The 15542-nt window shown below is 45.7% G+C and overlaps 1 protein-coding gene across 1 annotated transcript in view; it reads left to right on the forward strand.

Moving 5' to 3' along the window:
• The window catches only part of LOC147017924 (broad substrate specificity ATP-binding cassette transporter ABCG2-like), a 226472-nt gene that overhangs the window by 146770 nt on the left and 64160 nt on the right, over nucleotides 1-15542 (forward strand). The window contains exon 11 of the mRNA XM_085897017.1: nucleotides 8635-8759. Coding sequence (XP_085753143.1) covers nucleotides 8635-8759 — 125 coding nt within the window. The remainder of the gene's footprint in view (nucleotides 1-8634; nucleotides 8760-15542) is intronic.

Raw genomic sequence — 15542 nt, forward strand, 5'->3', positions numbered from 1 at the left:
TACGGATCCCTGAGTGCGACATTCATGGTATTCGTGTCCCCAAAATAAATAACCTGAGGGCTGCGTAACTACCTAAACAAACTCACTCACACGGACGACTTAAATAAAATTGCCGGCGCTAAGACATACATGCCGGGGGCGCACTCATATTTACAGTACATCTTAACCTTAACTTACAAATTTTACACTAAACCATGGCCCAGGATCATTGAACTCTGCAAAAGAAAAGCAGTTAGCAGGGAGCCAGGCTGCCCACATGCAGTCTCTGGCTCAAACAATGCAGGTGACAGGGAACGTGGCTGGCTGCTCACACGCAGTCCAAGGCCTTCCCTTTTGAACTGAACGCAGTGAACCACAACGGTGCATGGGCTGCACAAACGCAGTCTCCGTGCCAGCTCAAGTGGCACACGCAATGAGCACAACGAATGGATGCATGAACGGATGGACGCAAACACGGGAACGGGCCGCCACTGCAGGCCCGTGTTGTAGCTGCCAACAGGGCAGTTCTTGCAGCTTGCAAACTGTTGCCTTGCGGATCCTGGCGCACATGGAAATGAACAGGGGGGGGGGCAAAGCAAAAATTGAACGGGGCTGGTGAACGTGGGCAGTGGGCATGGCATGGCAAAGGCAGCAGGCAAACACAGCCCGCAGAAGAAGGCCGCTGCAGGCAAACACAGCCGGCAGACGAACTGGCCGGCACAGGCCTCGAAGAAAAACAGCCAGCAGATGAACTGGCCGGCACAGGCCTTGCAGCACACAGCTGCCGACGAGGTTGGCCGGCCTCCGCCTTGAAGCAAAACACGGCCAGCCGATGAAGTTGGCCAGCTCTTGCCGTTCAGTGGAGGTTGGTGGAGGGAGTGCGGTGGTGCTGGCCACTTGGAAGGCGGGCTCGGACCTACCTACCTGTCTCCCTCCCACCTATCGCCTTTGCCTGTCACTGTTCATACCCACTCCCTTAATTTGTGAAAAACCAATTTAGCCCCAACTTATTTTTTTGTTATTATTTTTTTTTTCTTTTACTTCCCCACTATAAATCGTCCCCTAACCCCCTTTATCGTCTTTGTTCGGCTAACCTATCCTGTCACCTAGCCTACTCCCAACCCCTACGTTCCCTTCCCGGAGGGGAATAAGGGAGAGCTAGCGTCCTGTGTCGAGGCCCAACGAAGCCTCAGAATGGCCTCCCCAGAGTTCGGCGATCTAACCCAAAGTGGGTCCAGCGGCCCACAACGAGAGCGAGGGGATGGATGGTGCGGAGGGGTACACTTCCTAATCTACCCTATCCATTTAACTGTTAAACTACCCCGGGGCTTTCAACAAGCGCCTCTCGCTTAAAGTATTGGTTCTAACAACCCAGATTCCCGTCGCCTGTGTTGGTGTCCTCACAATTTCGGGCCTCGCCCCCCAATTTTCTCTCCGTGCCCTCACACGGTCTCCTGGCTGGGACACGTGGCTCCCTTTGGCAGGCACGACCCTCTGCCGAATCTCCCGCTATGGCACCCCCGGGCACTACACTGCCTCCGAGCCTACCAGCTCCCTAACACCGGGGAGGGCCCCCCATGGCACCCCCCCTGAAACGCACACGAGGCAGGCCGGCCTCCCGGGCCCCTTTCCGAGGGTCACCCGTGCCCACAACACTGCCCACGCGGCTAATGGCGCCCCGGGCCCCCGCACCAAGCAGGCGCACCCGTGCCCACTACTCTATCCCGGCCCCCCATGGGCCCATGGCCTACCGCGGCCGACTAGCCTGGTGCCCGGGGTACCCACTCAGCGATACTCACGTTTCGCAGCCACGCTCCCAAGCCTGTCAACAGGGCTCCTGCACCCCTCCAAATGGGTTTCGAGCCTACACTCCCACCAACAACAAAACGACCTCCATTTTTCAATTTGACTAACCCAGCTAACTCACTTTACTCTGACCCCGGGGTCCCTTGGGCGGGAGTCACTCCTCCCCTCAATCACTCATCGCACCATGCATTCCCCATTCGCTCCATACACACAGACCCGCTGGCCTCACTCACTCAACATGTCTCCACATCATAACTCACCAACTCTTCAACACACACACCGCTGAACTCTGCCATCCTTCTAACTACATCCCCTAACTAACTCGTGCTCCCACGTCGTCCCTTAAACTATAGCACGTTCCTTTTAACACTACGTAGCTAAGCTACGTCCCCTCTACACATTCACAAGTCTGTCCCTGTCTCCAAATCATCAAAAATCATTTCCCATTTTCCCATCCTAAATCTGGCTACAATCCCTCTAACTAATCCATTCCACGGACTCCATGAGGACTTACCCCTGCCCCATGAAGTCGGTCTAACTAAGCTAACCCTTCCCCCTAACTAGTTTCCATCCTGTGCCCAGGTCAAGGGGGTCTCCACCCCTTGCCCAGGAATCCTGTGCACCAGAAAGTGAGGCTTGTTTTTTTTTTTTTTTTCATGCGCAGCACCTGCGCGGCAACTCAGAGCTCGCGCACTTTACACCTGCCCGTGACGTCATGCAGCTGCACGTGTTCCTCGTCCCTCCTTGGACGCTACCATCCGGCAGAGATACCCCTCCTGCCGGATTCCAACCACACGTGCAGCCATGACGTCACCGTGCGCAAAAAAAACACAAGCCCCACGTCTCGAGGGGTTCCCCACGCGAACACATGTGCTTTGCCCGTTGGAGCTTAACACACACGATCGCGTGGAGAACCCGTCCGGTCCAAATCCATTTACCTGCCTAAACTTTGTCCGTCCGCGGGATCGGCAAATCCACCGCGTGCGTTTCCGGACCGGGACTTCACTCTCGCAAGCGAGCACGTGGCGGTCTCGTGCGTTGCACAGCACGAACCGCGTGCTCACTGCTGGGCGAACCCGGCACGGTCCTCGAAACAACCACAGCCGCTATTCGGCTTTCTCTCCTCTGTCGCCGTCTCCGTCTCCATTCCACACACGCATACCTGCGTGTTACGACGCACACAGTCCACTCCATCACATTCACACCGGGAGACGCGGCTGCGTGCTCCCGCATGCCAACCGACATCTCCCTCACATACCGCTCTCTCACACACACGGTCTCCCTTGCACACAGCGACCTTGCACACGGCCGTTCACTCACGCACGGTTCCTCACCACTCACACAAACCATACTACTTACACACGCGGGGGCACTCACCCGCGGTGCCTCATCCACACACCGTGCCTCACTCATACACGCGGGGGCACTTAACCGCGGTGCCTCATTCGCACTCCGTGCCTCACTCACACACACGGCGACACTCATACACGGTGCCTCATCCACACACGGCGTGCTGGGAAGCACGCGCTCCGGCACAATCGCCACCACACCACTCACACACGGGGTCGCTTCCACACACGGTGCCGCACTCACACCTTGCACCACACACACAGGGACAACCACACTGGGGATTCGTGTCCCCACAAGAGTCTCCGGGGCCTCTATACCCCCCAAGCTCTCCGTGCACCCGTCCACAGCACTCCTCCCCTCGACCTCGCAAAGCACGACCGAACTCACCTGGTCGTGACTCACCTCAAGGGGGCAGACTCCCTCCCCTCGTTCCTGGAGGAGGCCATCCAGGTGCTCGCACTGGGTCTCTACCCAGTCCGCCAGCTCACCCCCTTTATCCTCCACTACCTCCGTGTGTGTGTGCGCGTCACTTACCCCGTCTTCATCGTGTTTATTGGTCTCTGCTTCTTTCTGGCGTCTTTCCCTTATCTTTATGTAGGTCAACCTTGCTTTCTCTTTAAGTCGCTCCCGTCCTTCCCTGTTTTTCACTCCTTGCTCTTTCACGATCTCCGCGTACCTCATCCTTGCTCTCCGTATTAATTGTTCTTTTCTCTCCCTCGCAATTACTTTCACCTCGTCTCTTGTCTCCCGAATTACTTTTTCCTTACCCGCCTCCACCGCGGGCCTGTCAGCCGTTGCACCCCCTTCCAGCTCGTTTGTTCTGACACGTGGAGTCGCCATTTTGAGTTCCCTGCTCACGGCCTTCATGCCCGCCTGCAGGCATCGGCCCATGTTCTGCGTCTCACCCCGTAGCTCTTTCATTTCTTCCTTTATTTGCTTGCCCATGTCTTTCATTTCGTTTTTTATTTCATTTGTCATTGCCGCCAGCATGGCGCATAGCTGGGCCACGTCGGGTGCGCTTGAGTGAGCCGTTTCGGCAGGGGTTGGGGAAGGGTCTTGGTGGAGAGGGGGGGGGAGGTGTCATACACCGCGGCCGCTGCCGCACCCACCTCGGGCCCTGGGTTCAGTTGGGCGAGTCCGTGTTCCTGCACAATCAACATTTCCTGCTCGGGGATTCCATCCTGGACCATGGATCCTACACATTCTACATCCATTTCTAATACCCCCAGCTCCCGCTCGCCTTGAGACGCCATCTTGCTTCTCTTAAAGGGTTAATTTGCTCGCTCGTAATTTGGAGGGAATTGGGGGTCAATTCTCTCACCCCTGGACCGATTCCCGTGAATTTAGCCGGAGACAGGAGAGCCCGTTTTCCTGTTCTCCGATACCAGTGCGGCGAGGAGGGCGATGAATTTGTATCGCACGACCTGACACCAGTGTTGCGGTATTCGCGCCCGCCGGCGTGCTGACGGCCACGTAACTCGAATCGCGGCACGTCGCCCACCGGACGGACAATCCAGTCGTGACCCTCTCGGACTAACGCCGGGAACCAGTCACGGGTGGACCTTTCGGTCTCACCGCGATCGAGCCAATCAGCCCCCGCGTGGGATAGGGTTGCTCGCCAAATTCGACCTACCTAAGTACCCACGCGGAGGGTAGACCGGGTGATCGCACCTCGCCGCAGGTCGACTTCGGACACGGGCCACTTAAGCGACCCGTTCCGTACTATCAGAATAACCGAGCGGTGTTATCGTCGACCTCGACGGTTCGATTAATTATCGGGCGTATTCAGCCCACTACCAACCCTTTACGTGAAGCAAGATGAGGATTCAATGGGAAAAATGACGAAGCGAAGCGGGAAACAGTTCAACACAAAAGCACATTTATTCGCGGCACACGGGAAGCACACATATACAATTCCACCAAATGCACACAGAAAAGACACAATGCAATTTACACAAAAAGCAAATGTAAAAGCGAAAACACAATGCAGAGCTAATACCGACTACCGAGCACACGGCAACACTTATACAATTCTACCTCACAGACGGCGCCGACAACACATACCCAAAACCAAGGAAAAGAATACCCTCAAGAATGAGGCGGGCCTGAGGCCGAGACCGGGTCGCGCCTACCCGTCTGGTGATGAGAGGCGGAGCGGCGATGGCGCCCCAACTCCGTGGACCTCGCGGACAGTGTCTGGCAGGGGGTGGGAAAGGGGCCCCCTTGGTCGCACTATCTCAGCGCGGGGGGAAACAGGAGGGGGTTGCTGATGCTCGGGGTATAGAGGATCTTTATTATGTGCGACGAGCGTCTCCACCTCGGCCAGGTCGCGCTGTCGGCCTCCCTCGGGTGCAGCTTCCTGCACGACGCGAGCACCCCCTCGTCTGGTGTCGCCGCCTTTCCACAGCTCCGTCCCCTCCGTTCCGACTCCAACGCACACGACGAGCAGCTCCACCGCCCGCGAAGTCTTGACCCTCTGCTTCCGACTCTCCTACTCTCCGCCTCTCCGCCTCGGGACTCTCCGACTCTGGACTCTTCTTTGGACTCTTCTTTGGACTCTCCCCTTCTCGACTCTCCGACCTTTCTGACTGACGAACACGGTCCTTTTATCCCCCCGTAGCTTCGCCTTTGACCCCCTCCCTTTGACCTTTCACCTCGCTCCCCATTGGCCCGAGAAAAAGTGGGCGTGAAGGCTTTTTGATCCATAAATTTGCATATATCGATCGTCCTGGAGGCGGGGCCAAATCGCCCCTCGCTCACCGATTGGACGGCAAAAAGTGGGCGTGTGTCGTTTTTGATCCGTTTTTGAAGCACAAAATCCGTGATTTTGTACACGCTGTTCGACGCGCGCCCTGCACGAGTCCAACACCGGTACCCACAGGCGGCGCAAGAACGGTGGCGATGCGACGGCTGCGAGGTGTGACGTGAAGGTCGTGGCGGTTGTGGTGAAGCGGCGTTGTGGTTGGTGGTTGATGTTGTGGTTGTGGTGGTAATCATGGCGGTTGGTCCAAAATAAAGATAGTAAAAGAAAAACGGCTATCCTGAAGAGTCGCAGCTCGCATAAATGACATGTATTCCCACTAGACAACGGGTTTGGGCCTAACTACACATATACTTGCCGAGATACCTCACCTAAGGGACCTGAATGGTGGTTTGCGAATTTGGTAACCACAACAATATATATATATATATATATATATATATATATATATATATATATATATATATCTACATCCAGAAATATATATATTTTGACATATATATATATATATATATATATATATATATATATATATATATATATATATATATATATATATATATATACATACAGTAGACGAGGCGTAAGTCGGCAGCGTGTTACTCGTCACTTCGCCTAAGTCGGCAGCGTCAAAAAGTCCCGAATTTATCTCATGTTAAGTCCCTTTGAATAAAGGGTCATCCCTCTGTAAGTCGTCATCTCTAAGTCGTCACTTCATCTAAGTCGTCAGATGTTGTCCATTCCCGCGTAATGGAAACTCAAGTAAATTACCACTCCTAACTCGTCACATGGAACGGCTGCCTCGTGAGAAGCCCGATTTCATGGAATCGTGATGCTCGCTCATTGGTGTACACCGTCAGTGATAGGCTCTTTATAACTGCGTACACACGTTGATCGTACTGCAGGCAGGACAATGGCGACTAAGCGTAAGCTTACAACTAAAACCTACCAAGAAAAATACGACATTATCCAGTTTTGCGAGGCAAACCCACTGATGAAGAAAGCAGCCATAGCTGAGAAGTTGGACATCAAACGGCAGACATTGAACGATATCTTGAAGAATAAGGGCAAAATATTTGGACAAGTGGAGAAGATCACGAGGCCGGTGGTAAGTGTGAAACGCGTGAAATGTGTGCCCTTTGAAGATGTCTATGACGCGCTCATCATCTGGTTTCGGCAAATGTCGGCTCAGCCAAATATTCGGTTGGACGGTGAAATGTTGCTGCTGAAGGCACGTCAATTCGCTGTGGACCTCGGGCATGATGATGCCGAGACCTTGCCGATGCACTGGATAGACAGATTCAAAGTGAGGTGGGGAATCGGCAAGGTCAAGAAGTGCAGCGAATCAGGCAGCGTGGATTCGCCGATACTGTCTGGATGTGATGCGCCGATACTGTCTTTCGGTAGAGGATTGCCCAGACAACATCATGGAATACAATGACCGGTTTGAGTCCTTTCTCATGCACTAGATGCCCAAGAGTTTGAGGCAGTCAAACATCACGGATTACTTCGCGAAGGAGTAAAGGATCGATCGAGCTTCGTGTTGAAGTCCGATCATGGTTTTATATTGGCTTGTTTTGTACATTACCGCACTCACTTACACATTGGCATTGAGTGGTAATCATCACCACGATGACTGTGTGTCATGTAATTTGTCACCATACCATCACCGATGGTATACGAGTTGTCTTACATTTGTTCATTATCTTTACTTTTGATAGAGTGATTCATGAATTCCATCTTTGCTTGATCACTTTCCAACTCACCAATGAACCCCCACCTATGCCCCAAGGATTGTGTTTTCCTTTTGGTACAATAGCCAGCTCTCACACATATGTGTCCAGGCCACGCGCGACTTCATCCTTCACCCCACAGTCATCATGAATGTTCGCATATGTGTAAGTCGTCACATTTCTAAGTCGTCACTTTTTTCTCAGTCCCGATGATGACGACTTACGCCTAGTCTACTGTATATATATATATATATATATATATATATATATATATATATATATATATATATATATATATATATATATATATATATATATATATATATATATATATATATATATATATATATATATATATATATATTCAGGAGGATGGTACAGCACATAGACAAACTTGGAGCTGATGCTCCAGGTTCCCCACCTTTTTGGTGGTGTGAGGAATAGATATCATTGGAAAGCTAAATGTTGAACCATTTTTGCAATATCGTGTGCACAAGCCCAGTTACTGAGATGGGTGTCATGGTAACAGAAGTAGCCAATTGCTGCCGTGATATCATCAGGTTGTGATCATCCCAAGGAATAAATGTTCACCGGTTTTTGAAATATTGCGTACACAAAAGTACATGGGCAAATGGTTGGGCGGTCTGACAGTCTGTCAGTTGGATGAAGTTCATTTTGACATGCCGTCTCCAACTTTGTCAGCGGGGCACTGGACAATGAGTTAGTTGCGGAGGGAAAGAAAAGCTGAAGTTACTGCTGGTGGGTTGTTGGTTGGAAGGGTGAGAGCAGTGCATGGACGCTGAGATATTGAGTTATTGATGTAAACTGCAACTATTCGCAAGTGTTTTGCAGTGAAAATGCTTTAAAAATATATTATTAATATTATCATTGTCATTATCATTATTTCTCGTGAAATGATTCATACATCAATATTTCTTCTCTCCCCCTCCCTAATTAACTCCCACCCCTCCTTCCTTCCCCCTACTTCACATCTTTCCTTCTCAGGCATGAATACATTAGTGGTTACTATCATGTGTCAGCATACTTCATCTCACGCATATCTGCAGACTTGTTCCCCATGCGTACTCTACCAGGAATCACTTTTTCTGTTATCACCTACTGGATGATGGGTCAGTTGATCGTTTCACTCATGTATTAATTCATCCAACTTTTTCCACATATCTCACCTTTTATTATTTATCTCTTTGCCAGTCAGTAAGTGGCCTCTGTGTTTTCAGTACCATTGCATTCATGGCTTTTCCTTTATTTTTGGGGTTAAAAGTTCTTTATATGATTTCTTGTTTTGGTGATGACTTGTTGAGGCAGAAGCAGTAAGTGTAGCTTGCAAGTAGTCCTTGCATTTTAACTTTCGATTCAAGATAGGTGTCTTTTGCATGACTGTCTATTTGGCTTCATCATCCAAAGGAATAAAAATAGGGGCAATACACCTGGACGCTCACCTTGTAGAATATTGACACTGAGGATGAAGTCAACGTGGGATGGAAGCAGCAAAATGTACCAATGAACCAATGTTATGGACCAGATTGTTTTTATAAGGTCATGAACAAACTTTGGTGAATCACAAGTGATAAAGGTTGTGGTCAAGTTTCATAGGAATTGTGTGTGTAGATTCTGAGAAGAAAGCAAACACCAATTTTTGGGGGGCAATACCACCAGCAGATGATAATTGTTGCTTCTGAGACAACTATTCAAATGAATGGGGGGGAAGGGAAAAACTTTCTGACCCAAGTTCCAAAAGCTCAAAATGGGAGACACACTTCCTCCCCACCTATCCCCTTCCCTCCCATATCAGCAAATAAAAAATTGAGACTTACTGATGAAAGCACTTCTTCCCCCCAGCATAATCACAGTCCTTTTATACTTTCATTCTACTCAAAGAGCGAAACAATGAATATTTGCCCATGTTCAACTTTAGGGAATAACTTAATTTTCTTACAACATTCAATTCCATCGAGTATATTCACAAATAATAACTTGGAACTTGGTTCTTGGTTTAAGTATCATTGTTGAGCAAAGATGCTCAAAATCATTTGAAGCAAGTTGTTTTATTTTTGTGCCAAAATGAGTCAGTCTGAAGTCAGCCAAGCTCCCTCACCCGAAGCAAAAATGCGACTCATTTCCGATGTGAGACACACCCAAAAAAACCCCATTGTGTTATCCTTTCATTGACGTCATCAACTTGTCGTATTTTAACATGAGCTTTGGCTTGGTTCATCAGAGAGAATGGAGCGTTCAGATGATTACTTCAACCTTGCAGATCAATCGTTTTCACAAGATGAGAGGTGAGATCCTTAAACCAATTCATTATTTGTTTTTTTGTACAGAATTAAATCACTATACAACCAATAATTATTGTAGGTTTTTTTTCTGACAGGTTGTCCCCAATAACAGCATCGTTGATAACTGATGTTGAAAATGAAGCCAATGACTATCATGAGGAATAGCAAAATATGAATGAAATCCTTAGAGATCTTCAGTCATTTTGAAGAGAATTAAATGACATCATGTCTCGGATGTTGGAAGACTTTTCACATCCCCCAACGTTGAATAATCCGAAAGAAAGGTAAGAAATTATCCCTGTTTGTCTCTCTCTCTCTCTCTCTCTCTCTCTCTCTCTCTCTCTCTCTCTCTCTCTCTCTCTCTCTCTCTCTCTCTCTCTCTCTCTCTCTCTCTCTCTCTCTCTCTCTCTCTCTCTCTTTCTCTTTCTCTTTCTCTTTCTCTTTCTCTTTCTCTTTCTCTTTCTTTCTCTTTCTTTCTCTTTCTTTCTCTTTCTTTCTCTTTCTTTCTCTTTCTTTCTCTTTCTTTCTCTTTCTTTCTCTTTCTCTTTCTCTTTCTCTTTCTCTTTCTCTTTCTCTTTCTCTTTCTCTTTCTCTTTCTCTTTCTCTTTCTCTTTCTCTTTCTCTTTCTCTTTCTCTTTCTCTTTCTCTTTCTCTTTCTCTTTCTCTTTCTCTTTCTCTTTCTCTTTCTCTTTCTCTTTCTCTTTCTCTCTCTCTCTCTCTCTCTCTCTCTCTCTCTCTCTCTCTCTCTCTCTCTCTCTCTCTCTCTCTCTCTCTCCCCCACCTCCCTCACTCTCTCTACCCCCTTCTCTCTGTGTCTCTATCTCTCTCTGTGTTTGTCTCTCTGTCTCTGTGAATGTGTTAATTCATTTTTTAAAAAAAAAATTCGGTTTAAATGCCTGCCTGGTTGTATCTGGCACAAAACTCAATCTGCTGGAGGTCATGTTTTTATTTTTTTATTTATTGTTTTATTAATGTCATTATTTAATCATCTTTACATATCCTAATGGCTTTTCTCTTTTTGTGTTGAATAGAATATGGTGATTGGGTTTCAAAATGACAACACTTTGGAAACTGGAAAAAGAAGATTTTGTTCAATGTTTTCAATCTTATTTAATTTTATTTGTTTTGTTTACAATTATTTAATTCCTAATTACAAGAAAAGAATAAAGAAGGTGTAAAGGGGAGACGGGTAGGGGTGGGGGGTTGGGTTGGGGGGGTAGGTGCGCTCCCACAATGACCCACTACACCCCCTCATGCCACCCCCTCCCTCCCCATGTGTGTGTAGGGAAGGGTGGGAGTGGGATGAGAGGGTGTGGTGGGTCAAAGGTGGGGGCACACAATGGGAAGGGGAGGAGTGGGATGAATGGGTGGGGCTTGTGTGAGTGTGGGTGGGGTTTGTGTGGGTGGGGCTTGTGTGGGTGGGGCTTGTGTGGGTGGGGCTTGTGTGGATGTGGCTTGTGTGCATGTGGCTTGTGTGCATGTGGCTTGTGTGGGTGGAAAGAAAGAAGAGGTGGAGCAATTTTTAAATAAAATAAACATGTTGGTGTGGGGAACTAATAAATTAATCACTAATCATGTGGAAATGATGAATGTGGGTATGGCTTGTGTGTGGGTGAGGGGGGGTTGAGTGGGTGTGGTTTGTGTGGGTGGGGTTTGTGCGTGTGGAGTCAAAAAAGGGGTGGAGGCAAAAAAGGGGTGGAGTCAAAAAAGGGGTAGAGTCAATTTTTGATTTTTTTTCAATTTATTATCTTTGTCTTTTTTAATTCCTGTGAATAAAATGAACCTAAAATCTCTTCCCCCTCTAAATCACATAACTTGTAAGTCCAAGGAACTGTACTGATTACATCAACAATTTTTAAAAGTTCATTTGTCCATCGCTTTGTATAACCTTTTTCAAAATGAGATTTCCACCTGTATAGTCTGACTTTATCACCAACTTTGAACTTAGGCTTTATGTCATTAATCCCTTTTTCATATTTTAATTTTGTAAATGTTTGTGATGGTTTCATTTTCGTTGAGGTATGAATTGTATCGTTGTACTTATCTACAATGTCCTGAATTATAGATAACCATTGTTGAGAACCGAGTTGCGTGAACTTTTTATGTAGTCTCTCTTTTAAAGTGCGATTGAAACGCTCAATAACAACCGCTTTTCCTTCATCATAGGTGCTGTATAATGTAATGCTGTTATTTTAAAGAAAATTCATAAATGTTTTGTTGTAGAACTCTGTACCCTCATCAGTTCACAATTATTTTTAGGTTTTCTCTTGCTTTTATTAAATATCTGTTGAAAGGCTAACATAAGAGTATGACCTGTTTTGTTTTTTAAAGAGACAACCCGCGCATATCTACTCCTCAAATAAATAACGGCTAAACCATACTTGTACCCCTCATCATTACTGAGTTCAATCAAATCAGCGGACCAGATATAATCAACTTTCTTGGAATAAATCTTCCTTCTATTAAACTTTATGATTATTGGTTTATGTAATTCATTAACTAATTGCTCTTCAATCTTAATGACATCATGAGAACCTATAAGTTTTTTGAATTTCCAAGCCCAAGTTTCAATTTAGCACTGATCATCTTCTTCACGATGAACCTATCAACTTTATCTCTCAAGGGTGGACTTTGTATTAAAGATAAATTATACAGCATTTCTTGATTCGCTTCCTGTTTTTCTTCCAATGTGCTATTTCCATAATCAATATCGTGCCTCATGCACACTTCATCAACCCGATTGATAGGTTTGCTCCATGGTTTAGGATTGTCAGCCTCATCTCATCTTATATTCAAGTTTGTTCCTGGACCACAAAAAGAATACCCTGGTATATGTAATTCCCATGGTATTCTAGTTGTTCTAAATTTACTTCCTGATAAAAACTTTTGCATATCTCCCCCTCGTTTGTGTTTGGTGATGAATTTACTATTTTTGGAGCCACACACCGAACATGTGCCTTATTGTATAACCCCATTATTTTTACTTTTAACATACGAGATATTTTTACTCTTGGTTTTCTTTTTACATTTGAGACAATAACTCATTTATTTATGTGAAAAATTCCTACAGAGTGCGAAAACCTTTTTAGTTCCCAACATGCACATTTGAATCTTAAATTTTTTAAACATAAAGAATCCTTAGAAAAGTCTTCACTCTCTCCTCCATTTATTTAAGAAGAAAATGTAAAACTTTAATCAAAGTCAATTACACCAACATCATCAATAATATAATCTTTTCCTCTTTCTCTTCTTTATCTTCACTTTCTCATTTAAATCTTCTCCCTGAAATCGATGTTAATACTCTTGATGCATATGTTTCTAATTGACTTGTCAATTCTTTGTTTTCCTCCTCAGTCCATTGAGATTGATTTATTTTCTGTAATACCTTTGATTGTTTTATAATCTCACTGGTTTCCATATTTTTATATTTATTTATTCTATCTCTTTCCTCCCTCTCCCTCTCCTCCTTCTCTCTCCTCTCCCTCTCCTCCTCCTCTCTCTTCTCCCTCTCCTCTTTTATCTCTCTGTCCTCCTTCTCTCTTGCCTCAGTTTCTTCAGCTTCTTCCTCATCTCTTACTATCCTTGAACCACTTTCACCCCATAGAATATCATACATATATTCATTTGGATTCAGCAATACTCTTGTATCCACAATTATTTTTCTCATAATAGGAAACCAATAAGATTTGTTGATGATTTCTAAAAGAGTTTTATATTTCATCACTTTAAGAACTTCATTTTTATTTAATATTTAAATCAAATCTCTATTTGTGGGGTTTTTAATACCAGTTTATGGCCAGTTCTTAATTGCAAAAATCCCTGTGTCCATGTTCCAATTCATAAGGAATGTAAAAATCTCACATGCTTTTCTTGTAGGTATCCTTGAATGCAAAAATTATAATTTTCTTGAAGCCTTCTTTCTGTTTGCTAATTGTGCTTCCACATATCTCCTGATTTTTACCAAGAGGATAATATTCTTCTTTATGAGACTGATAAAATTTGTGTAGGTCTTCTAGGTTTAATGAAAAAGACCAATTATGTCCTAAATCACACATATTATACCCCCATTTCTCTCTTCTCATATTTACTATACTTCCTTCTTGATAAAATTCAATACTAAGCAGATAACTGAATTTAATAAGAAAAGGTGTTTGGTTTGTTGAACCAGGTGTTGTGTTTGTAAATTCTACTTGTTTGACAAAACGTGATATTTTATTTAAGGATATATATTGTGATAAATCACTTAATCTCACCAAGTCATTCGTGTCAATCGGCCTTGGATAATTTATTACTTTATAAACATTTTTCATATTAATATTTTTTGCTGTACTATATTTCTGTTGTTCAGCCTGTGCCTTTGTGTAATAATTTGATAAATCAATATCCATTTCCTGGGATACACCAAAGATTGAACCATCTTTTCCAACATAAGTCATTCATATTAGATTAAAAATAATATAATTTTTTTGTTGCTGTTGAGGTGAAATAACACATACAGACATAATTGACCACAACACTGGGAATTTAATTCTTGGACTTGAAATGTTTGATAAACACAATTCTGTATGAATTTTATTCCTTCAACAGGTGGTGGAAGACTATAACTATCAAAATATTATTTGTCTTGACTATTAAAAATACAAACCCAATGAGAACCATTCCCATTATTATTTCTAAGTTCATAATAATATTGTTGTGGTTCTTGGAACCACATGCATCCAACAGATAGTGGTCCCAAGACAGTTATTCCCTTAATATACATGTAGATAGTCCCTTTACATTTGTCTCGTGGGACAACAGGGGCGTGCGTGGCGATGATCTCATAGCTAGGTTTGCATACATCATTTTCTTCTTCATTTCATCCCTACTCTTCTTTTCTGATTATTCCTGAGGTAAATCTGAGACGAGGCACCGATCCTTCCCATCGATGCGTCGCTTCCCTGAGGAACCACCTCCACGAAGAGGTCGATGAGTCGCATCAAGCCGGGAACCAAAATGGAGAATAAGAAAGCTCCACGAACCAAGAAGAAGAAGCCACCACTCGCAGCTCGAGCCGAGCAACCGGCTTAACTTCCTTCCAAACAGGGCAGCTTGAAGCAAAAAGCTCTCCCGAGCCAAACAGAAGCCGAAGCTCACGTAACGGTCAAAGCAAAGAACCTCCAAAAAGCCTCCTCCCGAGCCAGGCCTCAGCCGAAGCTCACTGAGCCAGCCGAAGCAAAAAGCTTCCGAAGGCCTCAACCCTAACCCAAGCCAAACAGGACCCGAAGGTCTGCTGAACGGCTACTCTCAACTCCCTTCTCCAACTCTGCCCTCTCCAACTCTGCCCACGAACAAAAAAAAAGATTTCCTCTTATCCTTCTTCCGCCCTTCCCCCAATCCCGGTGTGACTCATGCCCTCGTGCTCCATCCCCCGCTCCGCCACGGGTGGTAGGGAGTTGTTGACATCATTAGTCACGGGAAGGCAGGGTGGTTCTTCCTCTTCGCAGAAGAGGGGGAGGGATGTCTCCATTGTTCGTTCCCGAACTATTAAATCGATCTGCAGCACATCTAATCGATTTCTGAACATTTAAACAATGGAAGGTGAGCTATCTAGGGAACAAGCACTTATCGACA

This window comes from Eptatretus burgeri, chromosome 10 (genome assembly GCF_056783735.1).
Source record: "Eptatretus burgeri isolate ZD-2024b chromosome 10, Ebu_testis_v1, whole genome shotgun sequence".
Taxonomy (NCBI): Eukaryota; Metazoa; Chordata; class Myxini; order Myxiniformes; family Myxinidae; genus Eptatretus; species Eptatretus burgeri.